The sequence below is a fragment of the Diabrotica undecimpunctata genome, chromosome 7 (genome assembly GCF_040954645.1).
Source record: "Diabrotica undecimpunctata isolate CICGRU chromosome 7, icDiaUnde3, whole genome shotgun sequence".
Classification (NCBI taxonomy): domain Eukaryota; kingdom Metazoa; phylum Arthropoda; class Insecta; order Coleoptera; family Chrysomelidae; genus Diabrotica; species Diabrotica undecimpunctata.
The window spans coordinates 38,417,637-38,434,074 of record NC_092809.1 but is presented as its reverse complement, the minus strand read 5'-3'; the positions used below and the strand labels follow the sequence as shown (position 1 = coordinate 38,434,074).

Sequence of the window (16,438 nt, the reverse complement as noted above, 5' to 3'; positions counted from 1 at the left end):
GCGCACACTTAGCCGTCACGGTCAGGACAGGACGATCCGCACTCTCTGCCGCCCTCGAATGGCCAGAAAGAAAGATTTTCGGGACATCCCGACATGACGTACCGATGACTCATCATTTGATCTGGCAGAGCGCGCAGTAATCGGTACGGACTTAGCGCCGTTTCAGTTGAGTTGTTCAAGTGATTGATATAATGAATGTCTGTAAACTGTACAATTTGCGGCATCTGGAATACTTTAATCTGTCCTTAGGAGCTATTGGATCTCTGATATATGTCGTTTTTCTTTTAAATTCAATATTCAGGACATCTAAAAGTTCTTCAAATTTCATGTGGGTCACCCGAAAGTACTGGAAGAACTTGCAATCATTTTTAATCAAGTCAGGAAATATGGTATGAAACTCTCTGGCCTTTCTTTGACTGTTTGCCTTTTTTTCTTCTTCTTCCATCAACATGAAACTTACAATAAGTTGTTCTTGACTTAATATTTTTTGCCAAAATTCAACAACATTCAACAACAGTTCTTCCAATACTCTTAGCACAAAAGCTAAGATCTGTTCCTACCGACCGACCGTCCACCCTGTACTGACTGAATGAGCAGTCCCCTAAAGATGTGCGGATCGTACGTACTGTCCTTACCGTACCGTCCCGTCCCAGTGCCCTTCCAGATCCAAAAATCTAAAAATTGGTTATTTTTCACTTAAATTGTTAATAAATAAAAATATACGAAATAAATTTGGATGAATTTGCAAAACTTTAATAATAAAAAAAAATATAATATAATAAATTAAAAATAGTAGTTACAGTTACTATAAAAACAACACTGCATTTTTTATCACTTCCCTGAACTAAAAGATTGTACTCGCGAAAACATAAATATATAATTTTGTCTCAAACATAGGATAAAAATAGATTTTCGATATTTAGAACAGAATGTCGCCTTGAAATAACGTCGAATCGATTTCAGACCCTAGAACTTAATTAAAAATGTATATAAATGAAACAACACTACGTTAATTTCACTAATTTACAAGTTATGACAGAGGTAATAATCAGAAAAAATGCTGAAAATGAAGGACAAATTGAAGTAAACATAACGTTTTTATATTGTTATTATGGTATAATTGGAAACGAATGAATATGTGGTACGACAAATGAGTGTTGTTTTCTCAACAATAACTGATGAAAATAACAAATAAAAAAGGGCAACCAATTGCAAGACAGTAAAACTTATTTGAAAATAATGGACTGGTTTTGCCCCATACACACAATTAACTCTTTTATTTTTATAAGTAGATCAGATTTCATGGTCCTCTCTTCTATATGATGTTTTTCTTTATCCTGAGGCCCGTCTTCCGGCGATCTTGTCCTATATTATAAATTGTGTAAGTTTATACTTCTGAAATTCTGAAACTTTTACTATTTTAAATGTAATTTACTATTAATGTATAGCAAATTAGTCAATACTCACAATTTTAATTAGTTTTTTTATTGTTGTTGAATTTTTAGGGCACCGGTTTCGAGGCTTACAATATATGTCCCATCATCAGGCAACAATACATAGGTCTTTATTCTAACAAAAACTATAAGCTAAAAACAACACGAAACAAACAATGAACACCTAATACAAAACAAGAGTTAAAATCAAAATTAAATTAAATTAAGCCAACTATGTATAACCTTAATTAAGTAAGAGAGGTGAGACTATAATATGATGTTAATTAAATAAAAACTGTAAAATAAATTGAGAGAATTGACACAATATACAATATATTGAGACATCAGTTGCATTGGCTATAAACCGTCTGGTGAACATTGTACAATATCGTTATTCATTAATTAGTTAATTGTAAAAATATAAAGACATCACATACATTGAATTTACAAACAATTTTTGTGAAACAATAAAACACTGAAAACTTTGTTTTCAAAACTTCCACAAAATTTATTTTAAATTCTTATCACTACAGCTGTTTCGGCTGATTGCCTTTCTCAAATGATCTGTTTTTGGCATGGGTTTACACTTTATAGTCTCTAATGAAATAGGTTGAGGAGGGGAGAACTGTTTGTCTCAAGCTGGTCATTCAGAATTATATCTGTGTTTTTTAATTTGTTGATTTCCATAGATTCTAACAAAGATAGCTTAAGGCCTTTATTTTGAATGTGTAGAATTTTAAATTCGTCATTAAAAGAATGATTATGATCTAGAAGGTGAAGTGCGTATGTAGAATCTGTTTTTCTATTATTGAAAGCCCTTTTATGTTCTGCTATTCGTTTATTAAAATTTCTACCTGTTTGACCAATGTAAGTTTTTGGGCAGTCGCCACATTTAAGTTTGTACACACCACTGTGTAAGTCTTTTTTTTACACAGTGGTGTGTACAAACTTAAATGTGGCAACTGCCCAAAAACTTACATTGGTCAAACAGGTAGAAATTTTAATAAACGAATAGCAGAACATAAAAGGGCTTTCAATAATAGAAAAACAGATTCTACATACGCACTTCACCTTCTAGATCATAATCATTCTTTTAATGACGAATTTAAAATTCTACACATTCAAAATAAAGGCCTTAAGCTATCTTTGTTAGAATCTATGGAAATCAACAAATTAAAAAACACAGATATAATTCTGAATGACCAGCTTGAGACAAACAGTTCTCCCCTCCTCAACCTATTTCATTAGAGACTATAAAGTGTAAACCCATGCCAAAAACAGATCATTTGAGAAAGGCAATCAGCCGAAACAGCTGTAGTGATAAGAATTTAAAATAAATTTTGTGGAAGTTTTGAAAACAAAGTTTTCAGTGTTTTATTGTTTCACAAAAATTGTTTGTAAATTCAATGTATGTGATGTCTTTATATTTTTACAATTAACTAATTAATGAATAACGATATTGTACAATGTTCACCAGACGGTTTATAGCCAATGCAACTGATGTCTCAATATATTGTATATTGTGTCAATTCTCTCAATTTATTTTACAGTTTTTATTTAATTAACATCATATTATAGTCTCACCTCTCTTACTTAATTAAGGTTATACATAGTTGGCTTAATTTAATTTAATTTTGATTTTAACTCTTGTTTTGTATTAGGTGTTCATTGTTTGTTTCGTGTTGTTTTTAGCTTATAGTTTTTGTTAGAATAAAGACCTATGTATTGTTGCCTGATGATGGGACATATATTGTAAGCCTCGAAACCGGTGCCCTAAAAATTCAACAACAATAAAAAAACTAATTAAAATTGTGAGTATTGACTAATTTGCTATACATTAATAGTAAATTACATTTAAAATAGTAAAAGTTTCAGAATTTCAGAAGTATAAACTTACACAATTTATAATATAGGACAAGATCGCCGGAAGACGGGCCTCAGGCTAAAGAAAAACATCATATAGAAGAGAGGACCATGAAATCTGATCTACTTATAAAAATAAAAGAGTTAATTGTGTGTATGGGGCAAAACCAGTCCATTATTTTCAAATAAGTTTTACTGTCTTGCAATTGGTTGCCCTTTTTTATTTGTTATTTTCATCAGTTATTGTTGAGAAAACAACACTCATTTGTCGTACCACATATTCATTCGTTTCCAATTATACCATAATAACAATATAAAAACGTTATGTTTACTTCAATTTGTCCTTCATTTTCAGCATTTTTTCTGATTATTACCTCTGTCATAACTTGTAAATTAGTGAAATTAACGTAGTGTTGTTTCATTTATATACATTTTTAATTAAGTTCTAGGGTCTGAAATCGATTCGACGTTATTTCAAGGCGACATTCTGTTCTAAATATCGAAAATCTATTTTTATCCTATGTTTGAGACAAAATTATATATTTATGTTTTCGCGAGTACAATCTTTTAGTTCAGGGAAGTGATAAAAAATGCAGTGTTGTTTTTATAGTAACTGTAACTACTATTTTTAATTTATTATATTATATTTTTTTTTTGTTATTAAAGTTTTGCAAATTCATCCAAATTTATTTCGTATATTTTTATTTATTAACAATTTAAGTGAAAAATAACCAATTTTTAGATTTTTGGATCTGGAAGGGCACTGGGACGGGACGGTACGGTAAGGACAGTACGTACGATCCGCACATCTTTAGGGGACTGCTCATTCAGTCAGTACAGGGTGGACGGTCGGTCGGTAGGAACAGATCTTAGCTTTTGTGCTAAGAGTATTGGAAGAACTGTTGTTGAATGTTGTTGAATTTTGGCAAAAAATATTAAGTCAAGAACAACTTATTGTAAGTTTCATGTTGATGGAAGAAGAAGAAAAAAAGGCAAACAGTCAAAGAAAGGCCAGAGAGTTTCATACCATATTTCCTGACTTGATTAAAAATGATTGCAAGTTCTTCCAGTACTTTCGGGTGACCCACATGAAATTTGAAGAACTTTTAGATGTCCTGAATATTGAATTTAAAAGAAAAACGACATATATCAGAGATCCAATAGCTCCTAAGGACAGATTAAAGTATTCCAGATGCCGCAAATTGTACAGTTTACAGACATTCATTATATCAATCAATTGAACAACTCAACTGAAACGGCGCTAAGTCCGTACCGATTACTGCGCGCTCTGCCAGATCAAATGATGAGTGTTGTTCTGAAGCTATTTTCTTGTGGCATTTTAAATTAATTACTATTTAACTGGGAATAAGCCACAATTAAAGGTTAAAATACGTTTATTGACGTTTCAATTTCCACTTCGGAAATCGTTCTCAAAATACAAACATTAGTGAATGTTTGTATTTTGAGAACGATTTCCGAAGTGGAAATTGAAACGTCAATAAACGTATTTTAACCTTTAATTGTGGCTTATTCCCAGTTAAATAGTAATTAAATCAAATGATGAGTCATCGGTACGTCATGTCGGGATGTCCCGAAAATCTTTCTTTCTGGCCATTCGAGGGCGGCAGAGAGTGCGGATCGTCCTGTCCTGACCGTGACGGCTCAGTGTGCGCATCACAAGAGAAATCAATTCTTTGAAAAATTCCATGCGTACTGTTTGACCATGCCGTCCCGACCCAGTGCGTGATAAGCTTTAGTTTAATAAACGATTGAAAAAGAATCGGTTATTTTAATGAAAAAGTTTAAAAGAGCTATGGTAACAGTAGTCTGGTGCATTTATTTATTAATAAACGCTAAAAAGAGGTAAACATTTTAAACTGGAATAAATTGTTAATAACGTTTGCAAACATGATTTTAGAACTTTCAATTTTACGTCAATAGGAGGCTTTTGTAAGCAATATGTGAGAGAATTTTAAAAACAAATAATTCAGTTGGATTGGGCGAAAAAAGGCCTAACCTTGCATAGCGGGCTGCATCAAACTTTATTATTCTAACCTTTAGGGGGAATCAATAGTAGTGTAAATTAAAAATCGCGACTAAATACAACTATTGCGTTAGTCGTCAGTTTAAATTTAAAGGAGGACTGTTTTTGCTCAATATATCCGCCATTTTCAACTAATCGACAAACATGAAAAAAACTGAAAGTTATTGCGAAAATAGTGAAAGCGGGGGCAAGCATAATTATCGAATATATGATTCGATATTATTTTATTTATCAATATTTTGTTTATTAATAACTTTAATTGTAAGTGTTTTTTTTACACAGTGGTGTGTACAAACTTAAATGTGGCAACTGCCCAAAAACTTACATTGGTCAAACAGGTAGAAATTTTAATAAACGAATAGCAGAACATAAAAGGGCTTTCAATAATAGAAAAACAGATTCTACATACGCACTTCACCTTCTAGATCATAATCATTCTTTTAATGACGAATTTAAAATTCTACACATTCAAAATAAAGGCCTTAAGCTATCTTTGTTAGAATCTATGGAAATCAACAAATTAAAAAACACAGATATAATTCTGAATGACCAGCTTGAGACAAACAGTTCTCCCCTCCTCAACCTATTTCATTAGAGACTATAAAGTGTAAACCCATGCCAAAAACAGATCATTTGAGAAAGGCAATCAGCCGAAACAGCTGTAGTGATAAGAATTTAAAATAAATTTTGTGGAAGTTTTGAAAACAAAGTTTTCAGTGTTTTATTGTTACATAAAATGAATTTCCATCAAATAACGGTCGAATCCATCAATTAATTTTTGTGAATTCAATTAAACATTTTACTCCAATAACTATTATTGACAAAGGCAACCATAACTAAATTTATAAGTGGAAAAAGCCCCTACTACATACATATGGCTTAGTCACATACAATATAGAAATAAATATTTCCATATTGAAGTAAATGGGTCCTTTGAAGGTGGTGGTGAGCTACAGATATCTATACTAGAAGAGCCATCTTGTGTCTGATATGTAAGTCGTAACTCTTTCATATAATAGGTTTATCTTTGAACTCTTTTATTTTAAATTTAAATTAACAAATCCGTTATCAGACTAGTTATAGTCAGTGCCACTGATATCTCAATTGTATATTGTGTCAATTTTTTGTATTAGGTGTTTATTGTTTGTCTCATATTTATTGTTCTTTTTAGCTTATTGTTTTTGTTAGAACAAAGACTGAAGTACTGTGGCCTGATGATATTGTAAGCCTTGAAACCGGTAGCCTAAAAATTCAACAACAATAAAATACTACTTAAGATTGTGAGTATTAACGCATCTCCTATACATTAGTATTACGGACTCACATTGGTAACATTGGTAACATTTTCATCATTTAATTTACTATGTAACAACTCCGTCTGTGGTGGAGAACTGTATTGAGTAACTCTATGGTATTTCTGCTGGTTTCGAGCCCGGGCAAAGACTAAGGGTTGTAGCAGGAGGACAGCTTCCTGCTATACGAAAAAATTGAACTTGCTAAAAAGCCTAAATCTTGTCTCAGATCCACGGATGAATTTAATGATAAACGACAAAAGCAAAGCAAGGGTTAATAAATACGAGAAAAATGAATATACATGGAGTAGAACACAAAATAAATAACGTATCGGAAATGGAAAAGTTGAAATAGATGTAGTGAGTCTTTCAGAAACAAAGAAAAAAAGGCAGTGGTACTAAACAAATTCGTAAATACCTCCGTGTTTATAGCCGTGTACCAAAGAAAGAACAAGCAAAAAGGAGTGTATTCATTATTATTCATTTTAATATAGGCAAGATTAAAAAATCGCTAATAAGAAGTACTTTTTTGATATCCTCAATAAAACTGTTAATAAAATTGGGAACTGTAGAGAGATCGTTTTAATGAATAGACCTCTACACAGTAGCTTTACATGAAGAAAACAATTATATACAGAATTAGTAGAAATAGACGAAAAAGTTTTTTTTAAAGTGGTAGAGAAAACAGATTGTTAGGAACAGGTTTTATGATACAGAAAAGATGGAAAAACAGAGTGAGGGACTTCAAATCGATATCAGATAAAACGTGTGCAATCACGTTTAAAGTGGATTAACGAAACCTAAGCATAATAAATGTTCATGCACCAATAGAAGACGCCACAGAAGAAGACAAAGATGCATTCTATGAACAACTAGAAAAAGAATATGAAGTTGAAACGAGAATGTATATAAAACTTTAACAGGAAAATACAGTAAGCATGATACATCGAATGATGACGGTTAAAAAATCAAATAGAATACCAATTAATATTGAGAAAACACGCCCGCAATATAATAAATATAAAAAGCATGAGAGGAGAGGAATGTAACTCGAACCACTTTTTGGCAAGATCAGGATATAAAATAAATGCTAATGTAAAGAAAAATAATGAAAAAAAAACAAAGAAATCAGAAAATAACTAATCACAGAAATAATAAAAGATAATAATACACAAAAGAAGTACGAATAACGAATAACCAGCAGGTCAAACGAAAAACCAGAAACATAAGTCATGGAAGAAAAGTGGAAAAGTATAAAAGAAACTGTTTTAAACAGGAATAAAGCAAGCTTAATAGAGACAAAAAATTGGAATGATGAGGAATGCCAAAAAGTATCAGAAGCAATTAGAAATATAAGAATAAAAAATTTAACAAATAATAGCGACAGAAAATTAATATTGAGAATTATAAAGAAAAAGCATTGGTCAGAAATCAATAAAAGAATGTGGTTAAGAAATGTATGGAAAAACTTTAAGAGATATTGAATTTATGTAAATAAAACAAAATGGAAATAGTAATTGTAATGAAACATGTAAACTTTTCCGCCCTAGGTCTTCAAGGCCTGTTGCGCTTTATAAATATATAACAGGTCTATTTGGGGAAGAGGAAACACGTGATAAATGCGAGAGTCTGATACAATTATGCGAATTCAACTATATCCAAAATCACCATTTTCTTCTTCAATCAGAAATATATAAATCTAGACACCCGTGTACAATCAATGCGTTATCTTAAATCAATAATAGACTACTTGTGGGAAAGACAGAAACTATTGAAAGAGAAAAATAAACTTTAAGATAAAAAATGTCATATTGACATTTAGGTACATTGGCGGACCGAAAAATTCAGAAGCATGGCAAAATCAAATTAAGCGAAATTTTAGAATAATTATATTGATTAAATAACCAAAAACATTTGTTATTATTACTAATATAAATTTTATGAAATAACTCTTTAAGTCTAATATTCTACAAAATAATAATTTTAATTAAATATATTAGACAATTGTACGCAACTGATATGGGAATACTTCAAAATTTTTGACAGTTCAGCGTGTGGCAAAATTGTTTAAAGTGTTGCCGCTTTTTTAGAGTAATAATTTTGTTTATGTTTTGATTTATTACACAATTTGATCATAATATATTATATATTATTACATGGTATTTTAAATACATATTAAATTTAGATTAATAGCTTTAAAAACTAATTATTGTTGTGTATTATGATTGTGCTATGCCAAAACAACTAAATAGTCTGTAGAAAGCTAATAAGCTTTTATATAACAAAGATTATTTTGAACAAGAAATAATGGCGGGACGTTTTTATTATTAATGCTCTAAAAGTGGTAAGTTTCAAATTTAGAATATATAATTTTGTGTTAAAATATTTTCTTATGTATTTTAGTGTATTGCAGTAATCTTAAAACTAAGTTTATTTACTCTTAATAGAATAGTTTGACAAATAGTTAACATTTTAAAAATTCCTCATTTACTAACTATTCTGAAGTTTTGGCAATGCTGTGGGGTTCTGACGTCGTAAATCTTGAATGACGTGCACGCATTTTAATATGAAAAATGCTGTAACAACAAAATGGAACAATACCAAGATTTTTTTCAGATCGTTAGATAATAGATATATAGCTGGTGGAGACTGGAACACATAAAATACACAACGATGTTCAAGGGTCATATCAATTAAGACCAAAGAATTACTTGCAGCCATATCAGATAACAAGTCAACATGCTTAAGTACTGGCCAACCAACCTATTGGCCCAGCGATCCAAGTAAACTGCCCGATCTACTAGACTTTTAGATCATAAAAGGACTCAGTAACAATTATTTTCAGGTTGATTCTTCTGTAGATATATCCTCGGATTACTTGCCAATCATAACCTCACTTTTTAATAAAATTATTGAAAACCCAAGGCGAACAACTCTATATAACCATAAAACAAACTGGGTAGAATTTAGGGAACATTTAGATGCACACATTAACCTGCAAATTCTATTAAAAATGCCACAAGAAATAGAAGATACATTAAAACAATTCACAGAAAGAATATACAGAAAGCAGCGTGGGCAGCGACCTTGACTATTGGCTACACTAAACCCGAAAAAAATCTTAAGCATACAGTTAAAAAAAAATACCAAAGAAAAGGCAGCTACAAAAAATGGCAGATATCGAGATGCGCTAGCGATAAAGCAAAACTAAACAGACCTACCAAAGATCTAACAAAGTTACTAAATAATATCAAGAACAGAAGTATCAAGGATTACCTAAATTCTCTTGCAGCCTCTGAAGATACAGATTACTCACTTTGAAAAGCAACAAAAAAGCTAAAACAACCAAAATAATATTGTCCTCCAATAAGAGACATGCAGGGTAAATGACCAGATATAACAAAGAAAAAGCCGCAGCCTTAGCAGAATACCAAGAAAAAGTATTTGAACCAAACGAAATAGATCCTAACGACTATTGTAGCGAAATTCATAACTTTTTAGAAGCCCTGCTTCAACTGGACTTATCGAAATGAGAAATACAATTATGAAAACAACATAAAACCAAAAAAAGCAACAGGGTTTGATCTGATAACAAGCAAGTTATAGCAAGAATGTACAATAAAATGGTACAAATATCTGCAGCGCCATTTTCAACGCCATAATCAGAACAGGCTACTTTCCGAGTCAAATTTCACGGATTATCCTGACACCAAAACCTGAAAAAAAAACCAAAAGACCTAAAATCCTATAGACCTATAAGTTTGCTACCGATTCTATAAAAGGTATTCGAAAAGCTTCTATTGATAAGATTTATTCCAATCTTAATAAAATTGCACGGCAAAAAAAATCCTACCTCTCAGCAGCCTTCCTAGACGTCAACAAAGCCTCGGATAAGGTTTGGTATGAAGCCATATCATTGCCATATCATTTCTTTCCACTCCTAAAATCCTACCTACCAGATAGACACTTTCTGGTAAAGCAGCACAATGCATACACTCAGCTCTACTCTATTAAAGCAGCTGTTCCACAAAAAAGCGTACTAACACCTATTTTATTTCCAATTTTCACTGCAGACCTCCCATCCAGCAGTAATACAGAAGTTGCTACCTTTGCAGATGACACCGCAATACTGGCCATGGACTCTAGTCCCACAAAAGTATCAGAAAATTTACAAAAAAACCTAAATAAAGCAGAAACGTGGCTAAAAAAATGGCGAATTAGAGTAAATGAGACAAGTCAACACATGTTACCTTCACAATGAAACGAGGTGAATGCCCTCCAGTCACACTCAATAGCAAACAATTAAGTGAGGCAAACGACACAATATACATACTTATGTATTAATCTTGACAAATGACTAACCTGGCAAAACACCATCTTTAATAATAATAATAGTCTCCCGTTTTATACCGATGTCGCGGCTTTGGGAGTATAACAGGGTAGTCTGCTATATCTAGGGCCTACGGTATACAAGGAAGGTAACATGGCCAGTGCTACGCTTCAACCGTCTATTATTACCCCTGGTTTTACCCAAGGTACTCATTTTTATTCAGGCTGAGTCGACCTGGGGCCTATAGACATTTTTAAAATATCTAGATGTTCTTGCCGGCGGTGGGATTCGAACCCCGGACCACCGGCTTGCGAGTCAAGCATCCTACCGCTTGCGCTACGCAGGCCCTAAAAAACACCATCTTTACCAAAAGAAAACAACTGGACATTAAATTTAGACATATGTACTGGTTGATTGGTCGAAAGTCTAAATCAACATTGGATAACAAACTGCTTATATACAAGGCGATCCTCAAGCACACATGGACATATGGTATTCAGCTAGGAGGCACCCTAGCAATTATAATATTGCAATACCGCAACGCTTCCAGAATAAAGTGTTAGGTCTATAGTAAATGCTCCATAGTATGTTACATCCTTCTTTTTAGAAAAAGATCTGGAAGTGCCTTCGCTAAAAGAATTTGTAACAAGTTACAGTGTCAAATATGGTAAACGGATAAAAGTGCATCCCAAAGTGGATGTTTTATGACAATAATGAAGCACGTAGGCTGAAAGTTTGAAACCAAATGATCTACGCAATCTGATTTAATGTTTAAGGAAAAGAAACTGTATTTTAAATACTACCTTAATTATGTTATATGTAGTTGCGATTGTAATTTATTATTTTATTGCTTTTAACTAACATACTTTTGAATTAAACTATTCATAATAAATTAGTAACATTTTTAACATGCAAATGGTCAAATGTTTCTGTATCCATGAGAAATCTAATAAAAAATAATGGTAGGACAATAACACACTGATAAAACTATAATTATTATCTGGAAATAAAGTTTGACACAACAAAAACAGCAAGTTAAAAATGATAAAGAGGAATAATCCATCCCACCTCAGAATAGGATTTTTAAAACGCCCTGGCGTAACTATTGCCCAGGTATTGCAAAACTTAGAAACCTTAAAAATTCTAAAAAAAAGCCTTAATGTCATAAAAACATAACAGAGCAAGTGGTCCTGAAGCTGTAGATATCGAACTCCTTAAATGTGGGACCGAGAAACTATATAGTTTGATTACAAAAATTGTTATGACGTGCATAAGTTTATATCCCGTTCTCAACCAATGTAAAGTGGCATACATCTTCTCAGTACACAAAGAAGGTTCTGACAACGGCTCCAATAATTATCGTGCTATCTCAGAAACTAGCTCATTTATATGGAAGGGACTTTATAGAAGAAGATTACTGCAATTGCCAGGAGGAAGAACAAAGTGGATTCAAGGTGGAAGGTCTCGTACTCTAAAATAAAGTGCGACGGTATGGAAGTAGGATATGCCTATATACAACTACAATATATCAAATACATGATAATAAACTAGATCAAAAAAATGCAGACTATTTTCGAAAAAATTTTACTGTTGTAAAAAGTATGCCATTATATACATATACATATGTGAAACATGGCGATTAACAGTGAGAAACCAAAGAAAGATAGAAGCTACGGAACTGGATGTAATAATGCGAATGCCAAGGAGTTTGAGAAGAGAGATGATAAGAAATGAAGAAATCAGGGAAGGCATCGGAATAGTACGTAAAATAATGGATGATATACAATGAAAGCAGTTCATGTGGTACGGGCATGTACAGCATGAAAAATGATATACTCCCGAAATAAGTACCAGCATGTAAACCTACAGGACGACAGAAGAGAGGAAAATCGAAAAAAATATGAATGGAAGAAGTAAGAAAATGAATGTGCTCCTACGATCTTAAAGAAGGACAATGCTACAATCGACATGAAGAGAAATTCTGCATTGGACAACGTTGAAAAACCGTCTAAACCGATTGTATAGATATATATATATACACACTCAAAAATGTTTTGCATAATGTAAGATTTTCAAAATTATCCACTAAATCTGTTGAAATCTATTTTTTTTAACAAAATACTTTATTAGATATATATATATATATATATATATATATATATATATATATATATATATATATATCTATATATATATATATATATATATAATTGTATGTTTTGAAAAAAAAACAATAAACAAAATTTAAAGGATTAACAATTTATTATTATCATTTATAATATGTATTAAAAATATATTTTTTTAAATTTGTACAGATATAGGAACTAATACTTAATATACCGTATTTCCACCTCTTGCATTAATGCTGAATGCGATACCCCATGCTTCTTATAAGTGTATTAATGTAGTTTTGGTCCATGGTGCCCCATTCTTCAATCGCTGCTATTCTAAGGTCTTTTAGGGTCCTTGGGGGTGGCTGCCGGGACTGAATTTTTCTTTTGAGCATATCTCATCCGTTCTCAATGGGATTGATGTCAGGTGAGCAAGGTGGCCATTGTAATATGACGATATCTTCGGTCTCTAAAAAATCTGTCACATGTCTCGTACGATGGGGAGGCACATTGTCGTCCATAAAAATAAATTCTGGACCAACAGCTCCTCGCCGCAAGCGTACAACAGGCCTAAGAATGGTATCAATATAAATTTCTCCATTCATCTTACCAACAATAGGAATTAAAGGAGTTTTATTATTTAGCATGATGCCACCCCAAAACATTATGGAGCCACCTTGATATGGGACTCTTTGGACAGCTTAATTAGGTCTATCCTGTCGATTTGGGTTCCTCCAAATCCTAATTCGGTGATTATCTGACAAAAGGCTAATTTTGGTTTCATCAGAAAATAACAAGTTTCCCCATCTGTTGTCATGCCATTGGAAATGTTCATTGGCCCATTCCAGTTAAGTCCTTTTCTGCTCTAACTTAAGCTTTGGTACAAAGCTTTGGTCTTCTTGTAAATAAATTCGCCAAATGTAACCTGTTTCTAATAGTTTGATCGCAAATTACAATATTATGAGCTGGCTGGAGCTCTCTTCTGATAGCTGGGGCAGTCATAGAGGGATTTCTTCGGGCAGTTAACGTTAAAAAGCGTTCTTGGACATTGGTAGTAATTCTGGGTCTTCCGCTTTTTGGACGATATTTTTGGACAGAATTCGTCTCTTGATCTATATTGTTCACTACAAAGTGAATAAAACGCAAACCAATTTTTACAAATATAAGTTTTTGAAAACTGATGAACGACAATATGACTACTGAGAATCTTTGCGACGATTAAGAAACAAAAAACAAGCAATAAAATACATTATTTTAGTAGACAAAAAAAATCAGTGCAAAAAATTTCAAATGAGAAACGTTCACTGGCGTTACAGATAATATGCAAAACATTTTTGAGTGTGTGTAGTTTAAAATATGTATTTTGTGAATACCTATATGGTTAGATATTTAGGATCGGTATTGAAGTGCAATACGTAAATTTAGAAGTTTAGAGGTACCGCAGAATTAACAAAATAATATAAAAGAGACCGAGTGATGTGCAGTGTGGCAAAATATTCTGATCAAATTGGAAGTATTTGTATTATGTGTGCGATACGATATTGGATGTTATGGAGTTAAAAACAGGAAAATATCATTCTGAAGCTATTTTCTTGTGGCATCTTAAAGCAATTACTATTTTTATTGGGAATAAGCCACAATTCAAGTTTAAAATAAGTTTATTGACGTTTCAATTTCCAGTTTTTTTAATTACGAATAAGTAATTAAAATTATTAATTTTTTAATAATTATTTATTCCAATAAACTTATTTTAAATTTAAATTGTGGCGTATTCTGAATAAAAACAGTAATTGCTCCAAGAAAATATCAGACGAACAAAGCTTGTAATACCTAGGTAGACGAGTATAGTAAAAAAATGTTTACCCAATCGGAAAAAAGCGCCAAAAAACCTAATGAAAGACAGCTAGAAAAAAACATATTAATGAAGAGGATTAAAATTAATATCAATTAAAATGATATTATCGATAAACGAGATTGGGAGAAATAAATTTTTGGAATAATTTCACATTTTTATGTACTTACTGATAACAATTGCAACAATTTGTGGAAGCTCTGAATGATCTACAACTTTGTTTATAATAAATTTCGTACCAAACATCCCGCCGAACTTTGAAACACTTTGAAACTTTATAAAATAACTAAATGGATACTTTTTAAATTTTAAATTAAAAAAAAACGATAAGAACAAGGTACTTTGTTTTTGTATTTAGCTTCCAACTCCCGCTAATTGGTTAAACTTCATGCAAAACTTTGAGTATGAAGCGAAGCGTGATCCCCGATACGGCATCGATGCGTGCCATACATTTTGTCGCTCAAAAATAATACCATTGATTAATTTGAAAAATTCATTAGGTAAGTGTTTGGATCTCCAGTGCGGTGCTTAATTATGTTGTTCATAATTGAGTCATCGGATTTTAACAGACATGTTCGGACTGATTGTCATTAGTAAAGTATAGCTTAAAAATGATATTCTGAGTCAGAGAATGACAGTGTAACATAGAAATCTTAAACACAGGGCCGGCCTGTTAAATTTTCTTTTAGTCTTGATCCGCCAAATTTTACATAATTACGATGTGAACAGCAACTTCCATAAAAGTAATTTTATTATAGTTATAAGCTCATAATGAAAACCTATTGAATGTGTTTTATTATAGTACATTAGTGAAATTGTTATCCACTTATTTGAAAATGATTGCAGAAAAATATATACGGGGTAGTTAAAGAATCGTCAAACGACCACATCAGTTAAAGAAAAGCAGCAATAATGTTTTATTAAAGCAATAGGGAGAGCAATTTGAGATCTTTGTTTAGCTTAAGATATTCTAATAGACCAATTACAGGTTATAAAATAATTCAACGGGAATTTTTCAAAAGTTTAAATATACTGAAACCGTGATTCCTGATTGTAACTGTAGAATTTTATTACTTAAAAAACGAATAAAAAAATTATGATAAATTCTAAACATAAAACTATAACAAATGTTCAAACAATTCGCCATTTTGTACTAGGCAGTATTCCAATCGATTGCTAAATGCTCGTCTAACATTAGCCAGAACGCGTGGCGGTATTTTTGCACATTCTTTATTAATTCGCATTTTTAGGCAGAATAAATTTTGGATTTTAGATACCATCAGATAAAATAATTGTTTGGAGCTAGATCTTTCAATCTCGGAGGCCACTTTATGTTACAGTTAGTTCCAATCAAAAAGCTATTAAAACTGTTTTTAAGTAATTCCTTAACCTCCCGGCTATTGTCCTCAGGACACCCATCCATTTGAAACCAATTTTTTTTCCTTATCTGGAGATACTTCTGCAAGTTCTGCATCTCAAAGTTTGTCTAAATATTCCTAACCAGACATTTATT

The 16,438-nt window shown here is 31.9% G+C and overlaps 2 protein-coding genes across 3 annotated transcripts in view; both read right to left on the bottom strand.

Annotated features, from left to right (window-relative positions):
* The window catches only part of LOC140445208 (uncharacterized), a 486,932-nt gene that overhangs the window by 171,278 nt on the left and 299,216 nt on the right, over positions 1–16,438 (bottom strand). The gene's annotated exons all lie outside the window — the stretch shown is intronic.
* LOC140446248 (trehalose transporter 1-like protein) overlaps positions 1–16,438 on the bottom strand; it is a 33,752-nt gene that overhangs the window by 10,373 nt on the left and 6,941 nt on the right. The window contains exon 1 of one of the 2 annotated variants that reach the window (XM_072538787.1): positions 15,096–15,387. The exons of the other annotated variant lie outside the window; for it this stretch is intronic. Coding sequence (XP_072394888.1) covers positions 15,096–15,171 — 76 coding nt within the window. The 5' untranslated portion in view covers positions 15,172–15,387. Of the gene's footprint in view, positions 1–15,095; positions 15,388–16,438 lie in introns of those variants that run through there. 2 annotated transcript variants of the gene reach the window in all.